Below are 24,136 nucleotides of genomic sequence, written 5' to 3'. Positions count from 1 at the left end.
AACAGGCAATATTCACATGCTGTTTTTCAATGTCACATACTGGTAGGAGTGGTGTGATCAGTGGTGATGGGTGCAGGGACTGAAGCCTAACAGCCGTTTTGCGCAACCGCTGCCCTTCTACAGAGGCTGCAGCTCTACGTGAAATGGCCGTCAGGCTTCAGTGCCCAGCACCCACCACCGCCGATCACTCCACTCCTAGCGGTAGGCGGTATGTGACATTGAATAACAGTGAATATTGCCATACAAAAATAATATTTAAACATAATAAGCAAAACATATATAACATATATTTTGTATAAATACCAAAACGTATTACTATCTCTCTCTATATATATATAGATGTACACATACTGTATAGCTAAGACTATAATTTTATTTTGCTTCCAAGCAAGTGAGTTTTTGTGTTATGGTCAGGCTTCAATAGTATTATATAACATTTTTGAAAGAATATACAGCCAATAAGTCCAGTGCTTGATGCCATAATAGCAAAAACCTGCACAGCCACCATGTATTTCCCTTTGGTACTGAGATAGGCCGGGATCATGGCAATCCAGACACTGCAGAACACCAGCATGCTGAACGTGATGTACTTGGCTTCATTAAAGCTGTCCGGTAATGTCCTGGCTAGAAAAGCAGTGATAAAGCTAACAGCTGCCAGAATCCCCATATACCCCAGGACAGAGAAGAACCCAAGAGCTGACCCTTCATTACACTGAAGGATAATTTTTGCTTGATAGGAGCGAGTGTCTCTTTCCTGGAAGGGAGGAGAAATAGACACCCAGGTGACACAGATTATGACTTGTACAGATGAACACACAAGCATTATACAGTTGGAGAGTTTGTATCCCATCCATTTCTTCCAGGAATTCCCAGGTTTGCTGGCATTAAAAGCAATGAAAACCATGACAGTCTTGGCAAGCAGAGAAGACACGGCAACAGAGAAGATGATCCCAAAAGATGTCACACGTAGCCTGCAGGTTACATCTACTGGAGGTCCAAGGAAGAAGAAGACACAGAGGAAACACAGCATGATGGAGACCAGGAGAACATAGCTCAGGTTCCTGTTATTAGCTTTAACAATGGGGGTATCCCGGTGATATATAAAGATTCCAAATATGAAACCAGTCAGGACAAAACCGTGGATGGAGAGAGATGAAAATACTGCAGTAATTGAGTCATTAGTGTAGGAGAGAAATTCCTCCAGTTTTGGAAGACAACGATCCTTCTCCTCATTTGGCCATTCTTCATCAGGACATTTCATACAATTTTCACTGTCTGCAAGCAATGACAAGTAATCACAATATGATTATTTATTGTAGTGTTTGTAAAAGCAAGAACATACAGCAACTATTGACATATACAAGACGTCCGCAGGTCACCTTTCAATCTTCCACTGTTGAGCTGTTAGCTAAGTCACAAAACACGGTACCACCATTCCCTCTCAATACAATGTCCACAACCTGAACCATTCAGGAACCTTTATTTTTATTTGCTCATAGCAGAACACATGGGATTAGGCTGACACAACATTCTGGGATCTTCCTCCTTCCTCAGGTGCCTAGCCAAGTAGCCATCTACAAAGGACACAACTCCATCCACAGGTATATCTCTAGGACTCGATTCACTGAAGGGTGCTAAGTGTTAGCACGCCAGTGAAAAGGCACTTAAGACGTGAAAACGTCCGCTTCACGCGCTAATATGCACGCAAGCATTTACGCATGCAAAGTTTAGTGCTGCGTGGTGCGCCCGAAACGTTGCACCAGTGCACACGAAAAGTCGCAACGTCCGCATGCAAAAATGGCCAGAACAGCCACTTTGCACGCAAATGGTGTGGCCATTCGCACGCACTGGTGCGACCGTTTGGGCATACCGGATAGCGCACAATCAGTAACAGCTTTGCCTGTGCAAACTACTTAGCACCTTAGTTTGCACGTCCAAAGCTTTAAAGAGTAACTGTCAGGCTGCAAAAGCTAATTTAAACCTCTATTCTCCTGTGTTAAACAGTTTAGAAGGAAGCCAAAAAGGCAATACTGAAGTTAAAAATCTCTCTTACTTTGATGTGTGCTGACAGCAAGGCTCTGTATTCCCAAGCCCTTAAAAAAGGACGAGAGGCCGCATACCATACAGCAAAGCATTCTGGGGCCCTCCCCTCTGCTGCTAGTGAGAAGTTACAGTCTCAAGTTACAAAAGCATGTAACATAGTCCAGCCACAGCACTGATAAATCTCAGGGCAGAGTACACTGCAGGAGTCCGCTATTGTTCCTAGCCACATGGCTAATTAATATTCACTGCACAGTAGTGTTATTCATTACGATCTTTTTTGTGAGAGGAAGCAGGGAGGACATGACGACACATTTGGCTTCATAGGAGACAGACAAACATGGAACCTGCCATGAGCTGTCAGGAGCATCATTCTCTGCAAATACTATATAAAAATTCTGTGAAGTCCAAACGTGGATAGTGAAATGCATATGTAATGTAAGTAGTGTTGAGCTGAAATTTTCGAAATTTCGCATTATTATAATTACGCATGCGAAATTTGCTATTACGATGCAAAATTATGGTAGCGTAATTGCCATTGAAATTGTAATTGAAAATACCGTAAGCGTAATTTTCAACGCGTAATTTCGCGTTTCGTTCATAACGTAATTTCGCATTAAACCATAACGTAATTTCGGGTTCGCTTAATTTTCGGGAAATTTAGCTTATTTTTTTCGCGTTTTCGTCTGCATGGCGAATTTTAATGCGAAATATCACTACATGGCGAATTTTATATGCGTAACGCGAAAACGATGCGAAAATTAAGGCTTACAGTAATATGAACTATCGCGAAATTACGTTATGTGACTACGCTTACAAACGGTTGCATGCAAGGCAAACGTAATTTCGCGATACCCACTGTAATGCGAAAATTACGCGAAAATTACGGTTACACGGAATTTCGCGAAATCCTTCTTCATTACGATTATGTACTTACGGCCATAATCGTAATTACACTAATTACGCGAAATTTCACGAAATCGTAATTAAGTCATTATGCTCATCTCTAAATGTAAGTACAGCCAATATTTAGCTACTGATATATGTGTTTATTTTCTCTGAGACCTTATACCTAACAGCTCCTCTTTAAGACGTGCTAAGTGAGCTAGCACCGGTTAGTGAATCGATGCCCTAGAGACATACTTTGTGGAGGTGGGACATGGGGTGAGGCAATTAAGATTGCCTCTTCTCAAAACTGTAAATAAGATAGAGCTAATACAAAAGTTTGCCTTCATAAAACAGAAGGTATTTGCGACAATTCAGGTTGGAGTGAGCGTATGTTGACTCCCATGATGCATCACTGCTGAATATGCAAATCATCATTTGTTGTCCCTGTAAGCTAGCCACACCTCCAGAACCGCTGGAATGCAATGATCTCAGTTCGCTAATTGAACAGAGCCACACTAATCCAAAATGCATGCACACTGTTTCAGACTGGTTGATCCTCATCAATGCATGGCATGGATTAATGTGGCTCTATGGAGTAGGACTTAAAGTACTCAGAGTTAAAGACTACCCAGCAAACTCCTCGGAGTTCTGGTTCACCATGAGATTACTGGGTAGTATGTAACTCTAAGATAATAGAGGTAGAGAGTGGAAAACATTGCTGGTCAGTAGAGAAGCCTAATAAATTGCTAAACCCAAATAGCCTCGATAAAGAGTAGATATTATATACTAGCTGATGGCCCGGCATTGCCCGGTTATGTATTTGGCTGGTGTTGGTTCCGTCCAGGGGCATAGCAATAAAGGTTGCAGAGGTTGCGACCGCGTCGCGGCCCTTGGGCCAGAGGGGCACCGAAGGGCCCTCCCACAAACTGCAGTATTAGCTCTCTGTTGGTCCTGTGCTCATAATAATCACTTCTATAGATACTTTGAATAGTGGTAATCATTAACAAACTGTTCCCCATCCCCTTCTTGCACCTCTGACACTGTAGTTGCCATTGGCAGGTTTTGGTGCGTCGTATCAATTGCTATGTATAGAGTGATTGGGGGGGGGGGGGGGGCATGTAAAACTTGCATCGGGGCACACAGATCCTTACCTACGCCATTGGTCCCATCCACTTTTTCTAACCCTAACACACAATGATTCAATTACGCCATGATCTAGTTTGTGTGCTTTGCGGTCTTTGGCATCAATAATATGCATTGAAATCAAACAAATCTGATTGGGTGTGGCTCCACCCCTATTCTGAATTTGAACCCCAGTCACCCAATGAACAGCTGTGCCAGAATGACAGCAATGAAATATTCCCCTTGAAAATCAATAGGTGAATTTTGGTTGGCTTTTGTAGCCTCCACCCACTTTTATGAATATTAATCCCAGTCACCCAGTGACCAACTGTGCAAAGTTTGAGAACCCTACCATTAACAGTGTGAGAATGGCTGCAGTTTACATTTTCCCAGTGAAATTTGTCTTGGTCTCCACCCACTAATGATGCGGCGTTGCCCGGGTATGTAATTGGCTGGTGTTGGCTGCATCCACTTTCTCTAACCCTAACACACAATTACTCAATTAACTCAATGTGACCAAGTTTGTTAAATTTGTGGTCTTTGGCATCAATAATTTGCATTGAAATGAAACAAATCGGATTGGCTGTTTATGGCCCCACCTCTTTTTCTGAATTTGAACCCCAGTCACCCAATGACTGAACTGTACCAGGTTTGGGGCTTGTGCCATTAACAGTGCAAGAATGGCAGCAATGAAGTATTATTCCCCTGAAAAATCAATAGGTGAATTTTGATTGACTTTTGTAGTCTCCACCCACTTTTCTGAATATTAATCCCAGTCACCCAGCGAACAACTGTGAAAAGTTGGTCACTGGGTGAACACAGAACACGCAAAACTGTTCACGGTAACATTAGCAAACAGGACATTGCAATGTTCTGTCATCCCTACCAGCAGAGCCGTTTCTCTCATGAAGCAAGATGAAGACTTTCATCAGGCGCAGAGATTACATATTTGTACTGTGTGTTTGCATGCAGTCAGAGTAGGAGGAGAAGAGAGAGGAGAGTGAGATGAAGAGGTCATCATTGGGGAAAAGCAGCTTGTTGTGCTGTGTGAAAAGCATAACACAGCACAACAGAAGGGAGGAGGTGGTACTGCTGTCCTAACATAGGAGGAATGGTGGATGGCCAACTGGCTGAGGGTGAGCAGTTTGCTTGTCACAGATTCACAGCCAGCCAACAAGTGTGTTATTGTGTTGAGCTGGCTGACTACCTACCAGCAGCTCCTACCTGGTTAACATATACTGTGGGTAATTATACTGGCTACCTATACTGTGGCCAAATATACTGGCTACCTACACTGGGGTCAAATATACTGGATGCCTACTCGGAGCACTTGCCTGGCTAACCTATACTGGAGGCAACTATACTTGCTGCCTATACTAGAGGCACCTATACTAGCTACCTACACTGGGGGCGCCTGTACTGGCTGCCTATACTGGGGGCACCTACACTGGCAACCAAAACTGGAGGGGCAACTATATGGGCTAGCTATACTAGAGGCATCTACAGTATACCTGGCTACCTATACTGGGGCACCTACCTGGCTAACCTATACTGTAGGCAATTATACCTGGCTACCTATACTGGGAGCACCTATACCTTGCCACCTACTGACCTATACTGAGGGTGTTTTTTGTTTGTCTTTTTTGTTGTTGGTCACACCGCAGCTATAACATGCGTTGCAAATTGTTGGGTGCTGTGCAACCTTTTCAAATAGGGGACAGAGATTGAATCCTCAGAAGTTTGCCTTAGGTAGCAAAAAATCTAGAACGGGTCCTCCCTACCAGTCATTTGAAATCCGTGCTGAAACTACATTGGGGCTGAAGCACCTGGAGCTTAAAATACAGAACAGTGTAATGGATAGCGGAGATGCCGCCGCAGCGGTGAGTGGCATGGCGGCTCTCTCCGTGTCTCAGCCGGCGGCATCCGCCGCGCAATTACATGGTGGTGTTTTGCCTGGTCCTTCAGTTGCACATAGACTGAGGGCTACGCGCGAGCGCCAGGCGACAGAACCTTTATGCGAATAGAAGGGGAGTCAGCTGATCGGCTGGTCAGCTGACTCCAGTAGTGCTCCTGATTGGCTGAGTGACTGGGGAGGTGCTGTGGAGCTTTCTCAGTATATATAGGACCTGCCTGTCAGTTGCTCCGCGTCTGCTGTTGCAAATGCTACGTGTTAGCACTCAGACCTTAGTCAGATCCCAAAGTGTGTTAGAACCAGCAGGAGCTGGGGATTCACACTTAGTCAGATTCTGTTGATAGCTAAAGTACTAATTGAATTGTATTATTTGTTATGACCTTCTGCTAGCCTTGACTACTCTTCTACCTACTGATTCTGTTCTTCTGCCTATCTGATCCTGTTGCCGACTCAGCCTGAACACTACTCTGATTTAGCCTTCTGTCTTTGTACCGTATCTGTCCGTTTGTTGCCGAATCTGCTTGTCTGACTTTCCTGCCCTCACCAGTGAGCCTAGTCCCTGGTGAGGGATTCTCTGTACAGTCTGAATCACCTGCTCCTCAAGGTGATCAGTAGCTGCAGTACAGTCTGAATCACCTGCTCTTCAAGGTGATCAGTAGCGGCAGTACAGTCTGAATCACCTGCTCCTCAAGGTGATCAGTAGCTGCAGTACAGTCTGAATCACCTGCTCCTCAGGTGACCAGTAGCTGCAGTATAGTCTTAGTCATCTGCTCCTCAGGTGACCGTAGCTGCAGTACAGTCTTAATCACCTGCTCCTCAGGTGATTAGGAGCTGCAGTACTGTGTAGGTCTCCTGCTCCTAAGGTGATCATCGGCTGCAGTGCAGCTGGAATCACCCGCTCCACGGGTGATCATTATACGCTGTGTTACTGTTGCACCAAACACCTATCTTTACATCTGGTTGTCCTGTGTCTTGCTATACTCGCATTATTGGTGATTCTGCAGATCACTACATAATCAGGTATAGCATCTGTATTATTGGTGATACTGCAGATCACCAATAATCAGAAAATCTGTTCTTGCTGACACCAATCATTACAAACAGTCAGTGTAATTTTAGTGCAATTTGGAAAACCAAGTTTTTTTGGCAGATCATGGGAGATACTGTATCTGCTAGATCCATTATTATGTAAGTACTAGCTGGTCACCCGGCGTTGCCCGGGTATGCATTTTGCCGGTGTTGGCTCCGTCCACTTTTCCTAACCCTAACACACAATTACTCAATGACCAAGATTGTGAGCTTTGCGATCTTTGGCATCAATAATTTGCAATGAAATAAAATATATCTGATTAGCTGTAGCTCCACCCCTTTTCTGAATTTGAACCCCAATCACCCAATGGCCAAGTGTACCAGGTACAGGTGATTAACAGTGCAAAAGGCTTGTGCCATTAACAGTGCAAGAATGGCAGCAATTCAATATTCCCCTTTAAAACGTAATGAATTAAAGAGCCTGATGCATCACGGTGTGACGAAACTAGTAAGGCATGGCCTCTGGCGGAAATCGGCAATGGGAGATGCGATAGGGCTAACCTGCAGGCTGTTGTTTGGAGCATCCAAGGATTTTATATATGCACATATGATCTTCAAATTTGTAAATGAAATGGCATGTTTTTAATTTTCACAATAAATACAGTATTACGCTATGTTGGCGCTTTGTTTGAGCTTAAAGGAATATTGAAGAAATTTGAAGCCAAGGAGGTCTTGTTTGAACAAGCGCACATTGCTGGTCGCTAAAAGGTGGATCAGCTTTTTCATCTGGTAAGCGTATAGTTATACCTTCGGCACGGACGGTGGTGGGGACACTAAGTGTTTTTGACACCTGGCACAAGTGTGAGGCTGAGGGTTATCAGTCATATATGTCTACTATTTGAAACTGTATCACGCTATGTCCACACCATCTGCTTAAGTTTTAGATACTGTAAAAAACCAGAAGACCATTGGAAGTTGATGAGCTGTTTGTTATGCTGATCTGTAACACAATCAGCCACCCTATCCGGTGAAGGATTTAGTGAAATTAATGTCTGAAGCTGAATTCTCTCTGATGACAATTGACTTTTGACTTTATAGACTGGATTTTACATATGTCATATGTTGAGCGCGTGCACACATACATTGTAATTGAGGCTGGGAAACTTTTTTTATTCCACAATCATCGCGCTACTTCTCATAAAAGCAGCCGATCATTGCGGGGGCTTAGATTAATGAACGGGAATGGTTTTTACCGTTCATTGATCTCTGGACGAGCGGCCGGCAGTGTGCACGAGCGTGGGAGCGCGCGCACGAGCGAGCGGGAGTGCGGACAGCGGCGGGAGGTGCGGATATCTCCGTCCCTGGTGTTGACAGGGTGGAAAAAGGGGCAGAGATATCCACACCTGTGGGGGTAAAGTGGTTAATATTTTGGCAAAGACAAAATGGCTAAGTTCCCTCATCACTTATGGCTTCATAGGGCAACAGCAGATGGAAACTTTACCAGTCGTGTTGGAGATCTCCCCCTCTGCACATGGGGTACAGCCATAGCAACATTTATGAATGGAAGATCCGGGTATTTTCCTGCTTCCAGGCAAGCAGGGCACTGAGCATCGGGATACCGGGACCTGCAATGACAAGAGATTCTTAGATGCAATGCAAACCAGGAGAAGGTGACATTTTAGCATTGGCTCACAGGGAATGTACTTTACAGTAGTTTTGAGGAATATTATTTTTCCTAAAAAAGAACCATGCGCTGCCTTACAGTCAACTAAGAGAACACCTTGCAACCATCCACAGTCTTCCAATCAGGTCCTCCAATTTAATATACCTTCAAGAATAACAGAGACAAAAAGAAAACACAATTCATAGCATAGACTGTGTTACTGTCCAGGAGTCTTGCACCACAAAATCCCCCAGGTGGTATATTAGTGTGTCACCACTTTTTTATACTCCACAAGTGATCACAATCGTTACCCGACTCGTGATCACAAGTCATTTGGGATTACAAGTCGGTATTCCTGACTAGCCGGTGGCCCGGCATTGCCCACTTATGTATTTGGCTGGTGTTGGCCCCACCCACTTTTCTAACCCTAACACACAATTACTCAATTACTCAATGACCAAGTTTGTGAGCTTTGCAGTGTTTGGCATCAATCGTTTGCATTGAAATGAAACAAATCTGATTGGCTGTGACTCCACCCTCTTTTCTGAATTTAAACCCCAGTCATTCAATGACCAACTGTACCCGGTTTGAAGCTTGTGTCCTTAATGGAGTTATCAGGGGAAAAATGAATAAAATAAGTGCTACTTGCCGGGGGCTTCCTTCAGCCCCAAGCTCCCAGCATGTCCCTCGCCGCAGCTCTCCCGGTCCCCGGCGATAACGTCAGGCCGACCTCCAAAGCTGCGCGAGCGGCGCTGTCAATCACCACCACGTGGGCCGGAGCGGGCTGCGCAGACGGCAATTGAATATTCCCCTTGAAAAGCAATACATGGATTTGGATTGGCTTTTATAGGCTCCTCCCTATTTTATGAATATTAATCCCAGTCACCCAGTGACCAACTGTCCAAAGTTTGAGAACCCTACCATTAACAGTGTAAGAATGGCTGCTGTTTACATTTTCCCAGTGAAATTTGTATTTGTCTCCCCCCACTGATAACCCGACATAGCCCGCTTGTGTATTTGGCTGGTGTTGGCTGCACCCACTTTTCCTAACCCTAACACACAATTACTTAATTACTCAATCACCAAGGTTGTGAGCTTTGCGGTCTTTGGCATCAATAATTTGCATTGAAATAAAACAAATCTGATTGGCTGTTTGCCCACTGATGACCCGACATTGCCCGGGTATGTATTTGGCTGGTGTTGGCTGTGCCCAATTTTTCTAACCCTAACACACAATTACTCAATTGCTCAATGACCAAGTTTGCGAGCTTTGGCATCAATAATTTACATTGAATTGAAACAAATCTGATTGGCTGTTTGTGGCTCCACCCCCTTTTCTGAATTTGAGCCCCAGTCACCCAATGACTAACTGTACCTGGTTTGGGGCTTGTACCATTAACAGTGCAAGAATGGCAGCATTGACATTTTCCCCTTGAAAATCAATAGATGAATTTTGATTGGCTGTGCCAAATTTCATTCAAATCCGTTCAGCCGTTTTTGCGTGATCGAGTAACAAACATCCAAACATCCGAACTTTACCATTTATAATATTAGTAGGATTAAAAACCCGCCAACTTTAGGGTTAATAGAAAAGCCCCCTTACATGCTAGAAACACCACATTGCATATCTTAAGAAGAACAGTGGCCACCAGAGGAAAAATGATTGAAAAACCGTATAGTTTTTGAGAAAATCGACTTTAAAGTTTCAAAGGAAAAAAGTATACATGTAAATGCGTTAAATGCCAGTTACATAGTTACATAGTTACATAGTTATTTTGGTTGAAAAAAGACATACGTCCATCGAGTTCAACCAGTATAAAGTACAACACTAGCCTGCTCTCTCACATATCCCTGTTGATCCAGAGGAAGGCGAAAAAACCCTTACAAGGCATGGTCCAATTAGCCCCTAAAGGGAAAAATTCCTTCCCGACTCCAGATGGCAATCAGATAAAATCCCTGGATCAACATCATTAGGCATTACCTAGTAATTGTAGCCATGGATGTCTTTCAATATTCAGTATTGTAGCAAACCTAACGGTAGTATAAATTTACATATATCAAAAGAAAGAGCAATGAATTTCATGACCGGGTTTCCAGGGGGTCCATACTAATTTTGCTTTCAAATTTTCGCAAAAGGCATTTTCGCATTGAAAATGCTATTTTCGTTTTTGAGTATTTTCTGCGAAAATTCGCTTAGATTTTTGCGTTTTTGCTTCTGAGATTTTTATGTAAATTTACTAACATTTTCGCCGAATGGCTGCCGACTTTTGCAGTTAATAGCACAGGCCCCTTACTGGCTAGAATCACCAAATTTGCAGGGTAAGTTAAGGTGAAAGTTGGGTAGAAGAAGAAAAAAAAGATTGTTCAAAAAGACCGTATAGTTTTTGAGAAAATCAATTTTAAAGCTTCAAAGGAAAAAAGTATACATTTAAATGCAGTAAATGACAGATAATTGCATCAACCTAACGCTTTTCCTATTTTCAAAAACTTGTTTTATGTAAAAAAATATATAGCTGAGAGCAGTGCGGCGGGGGCGGCGTGTGTGGTAGGGTGTGTGTGGTAGGGTCGGTCAGAATTACCAATTTCTGCTTCCACGGAAAATCCACTTTCCACCATTTCCTGCATATTACCACTACCAATTCCGCTTTCCACTTCCGATTTTCCCATTCCGATGCAGATTTTCGTTCGAATTTCCACCAACTTTAACACTGATTTTCTCAAAAACTACAAGGTCTTTTTGATTTTTTTTCCTCTTGTTCCCACTCTTCTGCTTAACATACCCTGAAAGTTTGGTGTTTCTAGCACCTATGGGGGCTTTGCTATTAACCTCCCTCCCGCAACCTTCGCTCCTCCCAAGAAATTCTCCTGGCCTCTAAGCTGATCACCTCCTCTCATGCTCGCATCCAGGACTTTACACGAGCATCATCCCTTATCTGGAACTCTCTTCCACAGCCTGTATGTCATGCTCCAAACCTGGACATCTTCAAACGCACTCTTAAAACACACCTTTTCAGACAAGCTTATAACATTCTATAGCCCTTATTTTCTTCTCTGTCACAATGTAATCAGAGGCAAAGAATCACTGCCTCATCCATCCTCCACCCCCTTACCTGGTGTGTCCCCCACTACCCATTAGATAGTAAGCCCGCAAGGGCGGGGTCTTCCTCCTAATGTTTACTTTATCCTACTAATATAATAAATGGGAAAGTTCGGATGTTTGGATGTTTGGATGTTTGTTACTCGATCACGCAAAAACGGCTGAACGGATTTGAATGAAATTTGGCACACACATAGTACATAACCTGGAATAAAGTATAGGATACTTTTTATTCCCATTACTAAAAAGAGACAAATACAAATTTCACTGGAAAATGTAAATTGCAGCCATACACTGTTACACTGGAGGTGTGTTTAGCTGCTAAGGGTAGTATGGTTAATTTGCATATATTCAGCAGTGATGCTCTGGGAGACATCTCAAGCTCACTCCAACCTGAATTATCGCAAATTCTTTCTGTTTTAAGAAAGCAAACGTTTGTTTTTCTTAACATCTTAGTAAGGGGGCTTTTAGGACCATTGTAGTCCCTTACACACTCCAATGAGTTCTGGGTCACCATGAGCTTGCTGGGTAGCATGTCCCTCTCGGTGTTACAAGCCCTACTGCATAGAGCCAAATTAGTCTATGCCATGCACTGATAAGGATCAAACAATCCAAAACAGTCTGTATGTGTGTTGGATTATTATGGCTCTGTACAATTTAACAAGCTGACACATCGTTGCATTCCAGCGGTTCTGGCGGTGTGTTTAGCTTCTAAGAGTAACAATGGTTAATTAGCATATTTTCAGCAGTGATGCACTGGGAGACATCTCAAGCTCACTCCAACCTGGATTATTGCAAATTCTTTCTGTTTTAAGAAAGCAAACTTTTGTTTTTCTTACACTGTTAATTGTAGGGTTCTCAAACTTTGCACAGTTGGTCGTTGGGTGACTAGGGTTATTATTCAGGAAAGTGGGAGGAGCCTACAAAAGCCAATCAAAATTCACCTAATGATTTTCAAGGGGAATATTTACATTTCTGCCATTCTTGCACTGTTAATGGCACAAGCCTCAAACCTGGTATAGTTGATCATTGGGTGACTGGGGTTCAATTTCAGAAAGGGGGTGGAGCCACAAATAGCCAATCAGATTTGTTTCATTCCAATGCAAATTATTGTTGCCAAACACCGCAAAGCTCACAAACTTGATCATTAAGTAATTGATTAATTGTGTGTTAGGGTTAGGAACGTGGGCACAGCCAATACCAGCCAAATACATAAGCGGGCAACGCCGGGTCATAAGTGGGCGGAGACAAATACAAATTTTACTGGGAAAATGTAAACAGCAGCCATTCTTACACTGTTAATGGTAGGGACAGATGGCCATAGGGTGATTGGGGTTCAAATTCAGAAAAGGGGTGGAGCCACAGCCAATCAGATTTATTTTATTTCAATGCAAATTATTGATGCCAAAGACCTCAATGCTCACAAACTTGGTCATTAGGTAATTTTGTGTTTGGGTTAGAAAAAGTGGGCGGAGCTAGCACCAGCCAAATACATACCTGGGCAATGCCGAGTCTTCAGTGGGCGGAGACAAACACAAATTTCACTGGGAAAATGTAAACTGCAGCCATTCTTACACTATTAATTGTGGGGTTCTAAAACTTTGCACAGTTGGTCACTGGGTGACTGGGATTAATATTCAGAAAAGTGGCTGGAGCCTACAAAAACCAATCACAATTCACCTATTGATTTTCAAGGCAAATATTTAATTGCTGCCATTTTTGCACTGTTAATGGCACAAGCCTCAAACCTGGTACAGTTGATCATTGGGTGACTGGGGTTAAATATTTAGAAAAGGGGTGGGGCTACAAACAGCGAATCAGATGTGTTTCATTTCAATGAAAATTATTCATGCCAAAGACCACAAATCTCACAAACTTGGTCATTGACTATTGACAATTGTGTGTTAGGGTTAGAAAAAGTGGCCACAGCCAACAGTAGCCAAATACATACCTGGGAAACATCAGGGCATCAGTGGGTGGAGAAAAATAAAAATTTAACTGCCAGAATGTAAACTGCAGCCATTCTTACACTGTCTGTCAATGGCAGGGTTCTTAAACTTTGCATAGTGGGTGACTGGGATTAATATTCAGAAAAGTAGGTGGAGCCTACAAAAGCTAATCAAAATTCATCTATTGATTTTCAAAGTAGTGGAGCCACAGCCAATTATTGATGCCAAAGACCGCAAAGCTCACAAACTAGGTAATTGTGTGTTAGGTAGTGGTGCTCAAATACCCCTTTTCAAAATTCGAGTTAGGTCGAATTCGAATAGTAAATTATTCGAGATCAGTCGAATATTCGAGTCGAATAATTTTTACTATTCGATTCGACCTCGGACTTCGAGCTCACTATTCGAGTCGGTATTCGAGCTCATTTTTCGAGCTGACTATTCGAAATGGCCTTAAATAGCTTCCAACACTTGTTTTGAGGGTGAATGATGCAAGAAACCTCTTTTTTTCCAAGTAACAACAGCAAGTGATTATGTGGGGATGTTCCTTTAAAAAAAAAAAGTTGAAAAGAGAAGTTGTGTCCAGAAATTTGTTCAGTACTGTATATACTTCTTCTTCTTTATCTTCTATATCTTCTTCTTCTTCTTCTTCTTCTTCTATATCTTCTTCTTCTATATCTTCTTCTTCTATATCTTCTTCTATATGTTCTTCTTTTTCTTTTATATTGTCTTCTTCTTCTTCTTCTTCTTCATCTTCTTCATCATCATCTTCTTCTTCTTCATCTTCTTTTTCTTCATCTTCTTCATCTTCTTCTTCATCTTCTTCTTCATCTTCTTCTTCATCTTCTTCATCTTCTTCTTCTTCTTCTTCTTCATCTTCTTCATCTTCAACTTCTTCATCTTCTTCTTCTTCATCATCTTCTTCTTCTTCATCTTCTTCTTCTTCATCTTCTTCATCTTCTTCTTCATCTTCTTCTTCTTCTTCATCATCTTCTTCTTCTTCATCTTCTTCATCTTCTTCTTCTTCATCATCTTCATCTTCTTCTTCATCTTCTTCTTCTTCATCATCTTCATCTTCTTCTTCTTCATCTTCTTCTTCTTCATCTTCTTCTTCTTCATCTTCTTCATCTTCATCTTCTTCATCTTCTTCATCTTCTTCTTCTTCATCTTCTTCATCTTCATCTTCTTCTCCTTCTTCTTCTTCTTCTTCTTCATCTTCTTCTTCTTCTTCTTCATCTTCTTCTTCTTCATCTTCTTCTATATCGTCTTCTTCTTCACTTATTTCTCTTTTCAAATTTTTTTTTTTAAAGAAATGCAGCTATTTTTGAGCATAACAAATAGCTGGTGGCGCACGCATGTTGGAAGCGCCATTGTATGTGCTCCCTGGCAGTGGAAACACACAGACAGCAGGAGGTAAATTCAGCAGCAGGAGGAGGAGGATGAGTGTGTGGCAGCAGGCAGTCAATGAGGCAGGCAGCGTGACATAATAGCCCTGGTACCTAGCGGTGATACCAGGGCTGTAAATAAACACAGCAGGCAGGAGGTCCCAGACAGCGGTCGTGCAGCCCACATTGTGTCCAATACACAACTGGGACAACACAGTTTTCAACCCGGGCACCTCAGAAAAATTAAACCTTTTTTTTTTTTTTATGGTTTTGTAGTTTTGTTTTTACAACAAATTACACAGACAGATATAGCTATTTTTTGAAGTAATAGCTGGTGGCAGAGTGGCAGCAGAAGGTAAATCTGTGTACCCTGGCGTTGGGAAACACAGACAGACAGACAGCAGCAGCAGCAGCAGGAGGAATGGAGGAGTAATGTGAGCAGCTATTGTTTGACGTAATAGCTGGTGGCAGAGTGGCAGCAGAAGGTAAATCTGTGTACCCTGGCGTTGGGAAACACAGACAGACAGCAGCATCAGCAGGAGGAATGGAGGAGTAGTGTGAGTGTGGCAGCAGGCAGGCAGCGTGACATAATAGCCCTGGTACCTAGCGGTGATACCAGGGCTGTAAATAAACACAGCAGGCAGGAGGTCCCAGACAGCGGTCGTGTAGCCCACATTGTGTCCAATACACAACTGGGACAACACAGTTTTCAACCCGGGCACCTCAGAAAAATTAAACCTTTTTTTTTTTTTATGGTTTTGTAGTTTTGGTTTTACAACCAATTACACAGATATAGCTATTTTTTGACGTAATAGCTGGTGGCAGAGTGGCAGCAGAAGGTAAATCTGTGTACCCTGGCGTTGGGAAACACAGACAGACAGACAGCAGCATCAGCAGGAGGAATGGAGGAGTAGTGTGAGTGTGGCAGCAGGCAGGCAGCGTGACATAATAGCCCTGGTACCTAGCGGTGATACCAGGGCTGTAAATAAACACAGCAGGCAGGAGGTCCCAGACAGCGGTCGTGTAGCCCACATTGTGTCCAATACACAACTGGGACAACACAGTTTTCAACCCGGGCACCTCAGAAAAATTAAACCTTTTTTTTTTTTTATGGTTTTGTAGTTTTGGTTTTACAACCAATTACACAGATATAGCTATTTTTTGACGTAATAGCTGGTGGCAGAGTGGCAGCAGAAGGTAAATCTGTGTACCCTGGCGTTGGGAAACACAGACAGACAGACAGCAGCATCAGCAGGAGGAATGGAGGAGTAGTGTGAGTGTGGCAGCAGGCAGGCAGCGTGACATAATAGCCCTGGTACCTAGCGGTGATACCAGGGCTGTAAATAAACACAGCAGGCAGGAGGTCCCAGACAGCGGTCGTGTAGCCCACATTGTGTCCAATACACAACTGGGACAACACAGTTTTCAACCCGGGCACCTCAGAAAAATCAAACCTTTTTTTTTTTTTTTATGGTTTTTTGGTTTTGTTTGTAAAACAAATTACACAGATATATAGCTATTGTTTGACGTAATAGCTGGTGGCAGAGTGGCAGCAGAAGGTAAATCTGTGTACCCTGGCAGTGGGAAACACAGACAGACAGCAGAAGGGCAGTACGCAGCCCACTGTAGGTGTAAAATGTGTGGCTGCAGGCGACTTAATAGTGAAAGTGAACCAGGCTGGCTTAGTGAGCAGGAGCCAGGAGGTGGTAAAGGGTGGTAAGGCACATTAACGATGGTTCTTAGCCAGTTCATGTCCCCCTCTCGCCGACAACAGGGGCCAGGAACTCGCCTTCCACCCACGCCTGGTTCATCTTGAGAAACGTCAGTCTGTCCACAGACTTGTGAGACAGACGTGAGCGTTTCTCGGTGACCACGCCACCAGCTGCACTGAAGCAGCGCTCGGACAGCACGCTGGAAGGGGGGCAGGACAGCACTTCCAGTGCGTACTGCGCCAGCTCGCTCCAGATCTCCAGGCGCTTGACCCAATACTCCATGGGATCAACAGGGGCATCGCTGTCAAGCCCGCTGTAGGACCCCATGTAGTCAGCCACCATGCGGGTCAGGCGCTGGCTGTGACCGGTGGAGGATGCTGCTGCATGCACCTCCTCTCTAGTCACTGCTGCCGGAGCCTCTACAGTCCTGTAGAGCTCGTGGCTGAGAGACAGCAGGTCTGTGGGGCGCTTGCTGCTGGATGCAGGCACCTGCTGCTGCCTCTGTGCTGGCTGCTGGACAGTGGGGGTGGAAGGCTGGGGGAAGGCTTCCTCCAAGCGCTCAACAAGGGCCTGCTGCAAGCTCCTTATTTGTTGCGCTGGGTCTCCTCCTGCAGGCGGCAGGAACTGGCTCAACTTCCCCTTGAGGCGTGGGTCCAACATCATGCTGATCCAGATGTCCTCCCTCTGCTTCATCTGGATCACCCTGGGGTCTCTGCGCAGGCACGTCAGCATGTGCGCTGCCATTGGGAAGAGGCGGGCCACGTCTGCTGGCACATCGACGGCAGTGCTGCTGTCCTCATCCTCCTCCTCTGCCTCGTCAGCCTCATCCTCTCTCCACCCCCGCACCAACTCAGCTGCACTGTGCTGCTCCCCCTCATCAGCAGCAAGGTCAGGGACCTCCACCAAGTCCTCCTCCTCCTCCCCCTCAGAGGTGGACTGTGCAGCTGCTTGCCGCTCCTGCTGGTCCAAGGCTGCCGCTCCCTGTTCCAGCAAAGCATCGAGGGCCCTGTTCAGCAGACAAACCAGGGGCACCCACTCGCAGACCATAGCATGGTCCCTGCTCACCATGTTAGTGGCCTGCAGAAAGGGAGCCAGCACTAAGCACACCTGCTGCATGTGCCTCCAGTCATCATCGGGGACGATGGACGGGATGTTGCTGGTCTTGTCCCTTCTCTGAGCGGCGGAAACAGTGGCCAGGGCAAGGTACTGTTTGACAGCGCGCTTCTGTTCAACCAGACGCTCCAACATCGCCACGGTGGAGTTCCAGCGAGTCGGAACGTCAAGGATCAGCCGATGGCGTGGCAGATCCAGCTCCTTTTGCACGTCTTCCAGGCTCGCACAGGCTGCAGCCGAGCGCCGGAAGTGACACACAACGTTCCTTGCCGTTTCCAGCAGTTCGCCCATCCCCTGGTAGGTGCGCAAGAACTTCTGCACTACCAGGTTCAGCACGTGGGCAAGACAAGGGATGTGGGTCAGGTTTCCCCTGTCTATTGCGGCAACCAGATTGGCCCCATTGTCGGCCACCACCTCTCCGACTCTGAGGCCTCTGGGGGTCAGCCAAATCCTCTCCTGCTCCTGGAGTTTGGCCAACACATGGGTTGCCGTCAGCTTGGTCTTCCCAAGGCTGACCAAGTGCAGCAGCGCTTGGCAGTGGCGGGCCTTCACGCTGCTGCTGAGGCGGGGGGTTTGGCCAGGTGTGCCGGAGGATGGCAGAGGATCGGAGGAACCTGCTGCAGTTCCCCTGACCCTATGGGGTGGCACCACCCACTGTGTTGCTGCTGCTGTGCCCGCTGCTGCTCTCCCATCCTCACCCCCTTCCACCAAGCTGACCCAGTGGACAGTGAAGGACAGGTAGCGGCCTGTCCCGAAGCGGCTGCTCCAGGAGTCCATGGTGACGTGGACCCTTTCACCAACCGCGTGCTCCAGCCCTCGCTCCACATTGGCCATCACAAAGCGGTGCAGTGCAGGAATGGCCTTGCGGGAGAAAAAGTGTCTGCTGGGGAGCTGCCAGTCTGGGGCTGCGCAAGCAAGCAGCGCACGAATGTCGCTCCCCTCCTGCACGAGCGTGTACGGCAGGAGTTGGGAGCACATGGCCCATGCCAGCAAGCCGTTCAGCTGCCGCATGCGACGGCTGCTGGGAGGCAGAGCCCTAACCACCCCCTGGAAGGACTCGCTCAAAAGGCTCTGGCGTGGCCTTTTGCTGGCACGGGAATCAGCAGACACAGCGGAGGAGGCCACTGAGGACTGGCTGCCAGAACAGGCCTCAGTGTCGGCGGCAGGAGTTGCAGAGGGGGGAGGAGCAGTGCGTTTCCGCACTCCTGCTGGTGCTGCTGGAGGAGCAGGAGGGCGGGTGGCTGCTGTTGCTGCTGCTGCTGAAGGCTGTGCAGTGATGGGTGTGGTGCCACTGCCAGCACCAGATGCCTTCAGCCTCTGGAACTCCTGATGCTGGTGGAAATGTTTCGCAGCAAGGTGGTTGATGAGCGAGCTGGTGCAGAACTTTAAGGGGTCTGCACCTCTGCTCAACTTCCGCTGACAGTGGTTGCAAGTGGCGTACTTGCTGTACACTGTGGGCATGGTGAAAAAGCGCCAGATTGGTGACAGAAACATCCCCCTACGGCATGGAAGCGCTGCTGCCTGTCTCCCTGTGGTGGTTGGGGGTGGGGCTTGGGGGGCTTGGGTGTGGCTGGTGGTGGTACTGGCAGATGCTGCTGCTGCTGCTGAGCCTGAGACACCAGCAGGCTGTGGGACCTGCCTACTGCTGCTGCCAATGCTTGCAATGATGCGCCTCCTTGCAAGGCCCACAAGAGCATCCTCCTCCTCCTCCTCAGAGCTGCTGAGGACGACATCCCCTGGAGGTGGTGGCACCCAGTCTCTGTCTGTCACCGGGTCATCAACATCCTCCCCCTCCTGAAACATGTCCTGCTGGGATGAGGACCCCCCAAACTCCTCTCCTGATGCATGGATGGGCTGCTTGACTGTCGCCACAGTCTTGCTGTCCAATCCCTCATCCCCCAAAGTGCCCATCAGCATCTCCTCCTCAAGATCGCCAACAACAGCAGACAATTTACTCATGATGCCTGGGGTCAAAAGACTGCTGAATGACAGGTCGGCGAGTGACGGTGAACTGGCCTCCTCCCCAGACCCTGCTGGGCGGCTGCTGCGAACAGGGGTGGTGGTGGTGGTGGTGAGGGTGGAGGCCTCAGATGCAGAGCTGATGGCGGGCTGCTCATCCTCCGTCATGAGTTGCACCACAGTGTCTGCATGTTTTTCCTCAATGGGACGTTTCCGACCCGGCTGGAGGAAAATCGGAGCAGGTGCTACACGCTGCTGCTGCTGTGTCTCTGCAGCGTGAGTTGCAGATGCTCCTGCTGGGCGGCGCCCAAGGCGTCCACGGCCAGTGGCTATGGGAGGAATGTTAGCCACTGACGCTGCTGCTGCGGAACTGTGCATGGTGGCGCGCCCGCGCCCGCGGCTTGCCACAATGCTGCTCCCTCTCCTCCTGATTCCCTTGCTGCCCTTCCCCTTGCCCAAACCGCGCTGGCTGCCACTTCCAGACATCTTCGATGTTTTGGGCGTATAGACAAAAGTTTTTTAAAAGGGCGGGTGAAAAGTGGGGTACTTTAATGGAGTGGGTTGGTGGGTGAGGTGACTGAGTGAGTGTCCCTAGTACAGTAAGTAAGTAGTAACAGTCAGGAAGTACAACTAGCAGTTACAATAATCAGTAGTAATCACAAGTAAATTTAGTGTGTGTACACTACAGACAGTGAGTGCACGCACACGCAAACACGCGCAGGAGCTAGCCTATGAACTGTGACTGAGTGAGTGTCCCTAGTACAGTAAGTAAGTAAGTAGTAACAGTCAGTAAGTACAACTAACTAATTACAATAATCAATCAGTTATCAGAAGGAAATAGAGTGTGTGTAGTGTGTACACAGACAGTGAGTGCACACACGCAGGAGCTAGTAGCCTATGAACAGTGACTGAGTGTCCTAGACTCCTAGTACAGTAAGTAGTAACAGTAAGTACAACTAACTAATTACAATAATCAATCAGTTATCAGAAGGAAATAGAGTGTGTGTAGTGTGTACACAGACAGTGAGTGCACACACGCAGGAGCTAGTAGCCTATGAACAGTGACTGAGTGTCCTAGACTCCTAGTACAGTAAGTAGTAACAGTAAGTACAACTAACTAATTACAATAATCAATCAGTTATCAGAAGGAAATATAGTGTGTGTAGTGTGTACACAGACAGTGAGTGCACACACGCAGGAGCTAGTAGCCTATGAACAGTGACTGAGTGTCCTAGACTCCTAGTACAGTAAGTAGTAACAGTGAGTACAACTAACTAATTACAATATTCAATTACAATAATCAATCAGTTATCAGAACTTGGAAATAGAGTGTGTGTAGTGTGTACACAGACAGTGAGTGCACACACGCAGGAGCAGCTAGTAGCCTATGAACAGTGACAGTGAGTGTCCTAGTACAGTTACAGTATATAACTACAATACTAATACAATCAGTAGTAAAGGACAGCAGAAATACTGGTATAGAATAGAGAGAAATAAACAGAGGACAGGAGGACAGCTGCCCACACAGGCAAGGCCCTGAGGCCTAAAGCTGTAAGCCTGCAGCAGCTGGCCTGTCTCTATGTAACACAAAAGCTACTAACTAAAATACAATGTCTAACTAACTAACAACAATATAGGTGTGTATAGGAGGTGTATGTGAGCAAAAACGCTAGGTAAATGACCACAATAAAGCTCTTGCTAAGCCAAAGCACAAAGGAGCAACTCTCTCTATGCAAGTCTCAGGCAAGGACGGAGAAACGTAACATGGCGGCCGCTATTTATAGGGTAGGGGCTGGCCAGGGTCCCCCTCTGTGATTGGCTGCCGTCAGAGGGCCTGGGAGCCCTCTGATTGGCTCTAAGGACATCAATCTGGGCTATGACGCTATTCGAGCTCGGTACCGAGCTCGAATAGCGCCGTTTGCTCGAATAGCTCGAATAGTGAATGGGCTATTCGAGTGTACGCGAATAGCCCATTCGAATAGCTACAGCTATTCGGAGCTCGAATACCGAGCTCGAATAGCTGGAAAAGAGCTCGAATATTCGAGCTACTCGAATATTCGAGCTCTGCTGAGCACCACTGGTGTTAGGATCAGAAAAAATGGACAGAGCTAACACTAGCCAATTACATACCCGGGCAACGCCGGGCGACCAGCTAGTTACTAATATAATAAATGGGAAAGTTCGGATGTTTGGATGTTTGGATGTTTGTTACTCGATCACGCAAAAATGGCTGAACGGATTTGAATGAAATTTGGTACACACATAGTACATTACCTGGAATAAAGTATAGGATACTTTTTATTCTCATAACCAAAAAGGGGGCGGAGACAAATACAAATTTCACTGGAAAATGTAAACAGCAGCCATTCTTACACTGTTAATGGTAGGGTTCTCAAACTTTGCACAGTTGGTTACTGGGTGACTGGGATTAATATTCAGAAAAGTGGGTGGAGTCTATAAAAGTCAATCAAAATTAACCTATTGATTTTCAAGGGGAATATTTACATTTCTGCCATTCTTGCACTGTTAATGGCACAAGCCTCAAACCTGGTACAGTTGATCATTGGGTGACTGGGGTTCAATTTCAGAAAGGGGGTGGAGCCAAAAACAGCCAATTAGATTTGTTTCATTCCAATGCAAATTATTGATGCTAAACACCGCAAAGCTCACAAACTTGGTAATTGAGTAATTGATTCATTGTGCGTTAGGGTTAGAAAAGTGGGCACAGCCAACACCAGCCAAATACATAAGCGGGCTACGCCGGGTCATAAGTTGGTGGAGACAAATACAATTTTTACTGGGAGAATGTAAACAGCAGCCATTCTTACAGCCATTACTATTGTTAATGGTAGGGTTCTCAAACTTTGCACAGTTGGTTACTGGGTAATTGCGGTTAATATTCAGAAAAGTGGGTAGAGCCTACGAAAGGCAATCAAAAATTACCTATTGATTTTTCAGGGGAATATTTCATTGCTGCCATTCTTGCACTGTTAATGGCACAAGCCTAAAACCTGGTACAGTTGATCACTGGGTGACTGGGGTTTAAATTGATAAAACGGGGTGGAGCCATAAACAGACAATCTTATTTGTTTCATTTTAATGCAGGTTATGGATGCCAAAAACCGCAAAGCTCACAAACTTGGTCATTGAGTAATTGAGTAATTGTATTTTAAGGTTAGGAAAAGTGGGCGCAGCCAACACCAGCCAAATACATACCCGGGCAATACCGGGTGATCAGTGGGTGGAGACAAATACACATTTCACTGAGAAAATGTAAACTCCAGCCATTCCTACACTGTTAATGGTAGGGTTCTCAAACTTTGCACAATTGGTCACTGGGTGACTGGGACTAATATTCAGAAAAGTGGGTGGAGCCTACAAAAGACAATCAAAATTCACCTATTGATTTTCAAGGGGAATATGTAATTGCTGCCATTCTTGCACTGTTAATGGCACAAGCCTTAAACCTGGTACAGTTGGTCATTGGGTGACTGGGGTTCAAATTTAGACAAAGGGGTGGAGCCACAAACAGCCAATCAGATTGGTTTAATCTCAATGCAAATTTTTGATGCCAAAGACCGCAAAGCGCACAAACTTGGTCATTGAGTAATTGTGTGTTAGGGTTAGAAAAAGTAGGCGGAGCCAACACAAGCCAAATACATACCCGAACAATGTCAGAAAATCAGTGGGTGGAGAAAAATACAAATTTCATTGGGAAAATGTAAACTGCAGCCATTCTTACACTGTTAATGGTAGGGTTCTCAAACTTTGCACACTTGGTCACTGGGTAACTGGGATTAATATTCAGAAAAGTGGGTGGAGCGTACAAAAGCCAATCAAAATCCACCTGTTGATTTTTAAGGGGAATATTTAATTGCTGCCATTCTTGCACTGTTAATAGCACAAGCCTTTTGCACTGTTAATCACCTGTACCTGGTACACTTGGTCATTGGGTGATTTGGGTTTATAATCAGAAAAGGGGTGGAGCCACATCCAATCAGATTTATTTTATTTCAATGCAAATTATTGATGCCAAAGACCGCAAAGCTCACAAACTTGGTCATTAAGTAATTAAGTAATTGTGTGTTAGGGTTAGGAAAAGGGGGCGGGGCCAACACAAGCCAAATACATACCCGGGCAACGCTGGGCGTCCAGCTAGTTATGAATAAAAGTGAATGGCAGCAGTGCCAGCGCTTCTTTTCTCCTTCCTACTTTTGTTTATTTTGACTTTTAATTTTCAGTTCAGGTTCTCTTTAAGTGCCCTGGAAAC

At 45.4% G+C, this 24,136-nt stretch overlaps 1 protein-coding gene across 1 annotated transcript in view; it reads right to left on the bottom strand.

Annotated features, from left to right (window-relative positions):
- Nucleotides 1-364: 364 nt before the first annotated feature.
- Nucleotides 365-24,136, bottom strand: part of LOC137545766 (vomeronasal type-2 receptor 26-like) — a 47,945-nt gene continuing 24,173 nt past the window's right edge. Inside the window, exons 3-4 of the mRNA XM_068267402.1 lie at nt 8,493-8,616; nt 365-1,275 (exon numbers count right to left, since the gene is read on the bottom strand). Of these exons, the coding sequence (XP_068123503.1) occupies nt 365-1,275; nt 8,493-8,616 (1,035 nt within the window). The remainder of the gene's footprint in view (nt 1,276-8,492; nt 8,617-24,136) is intronic.

The sequence above is a fragment of the Hyperolius riggenbachi genome, chromosome 1 (assembly GCF_040937935.1).
Source record: "Hyperolius riggenbachi isolate aHypRig1 chromosome 1, aHypRig1.pri, whole genome shotgun sequence".
NCBI lineage: Eukaryota > Metazoa > Chordata > Amphibia > Anura > Hyperoliidae > Hyperolius > Hyperolius riggenbachi.
This window is presented reverse-complemented; position numbering and strand designations above follow the sequence as displayed.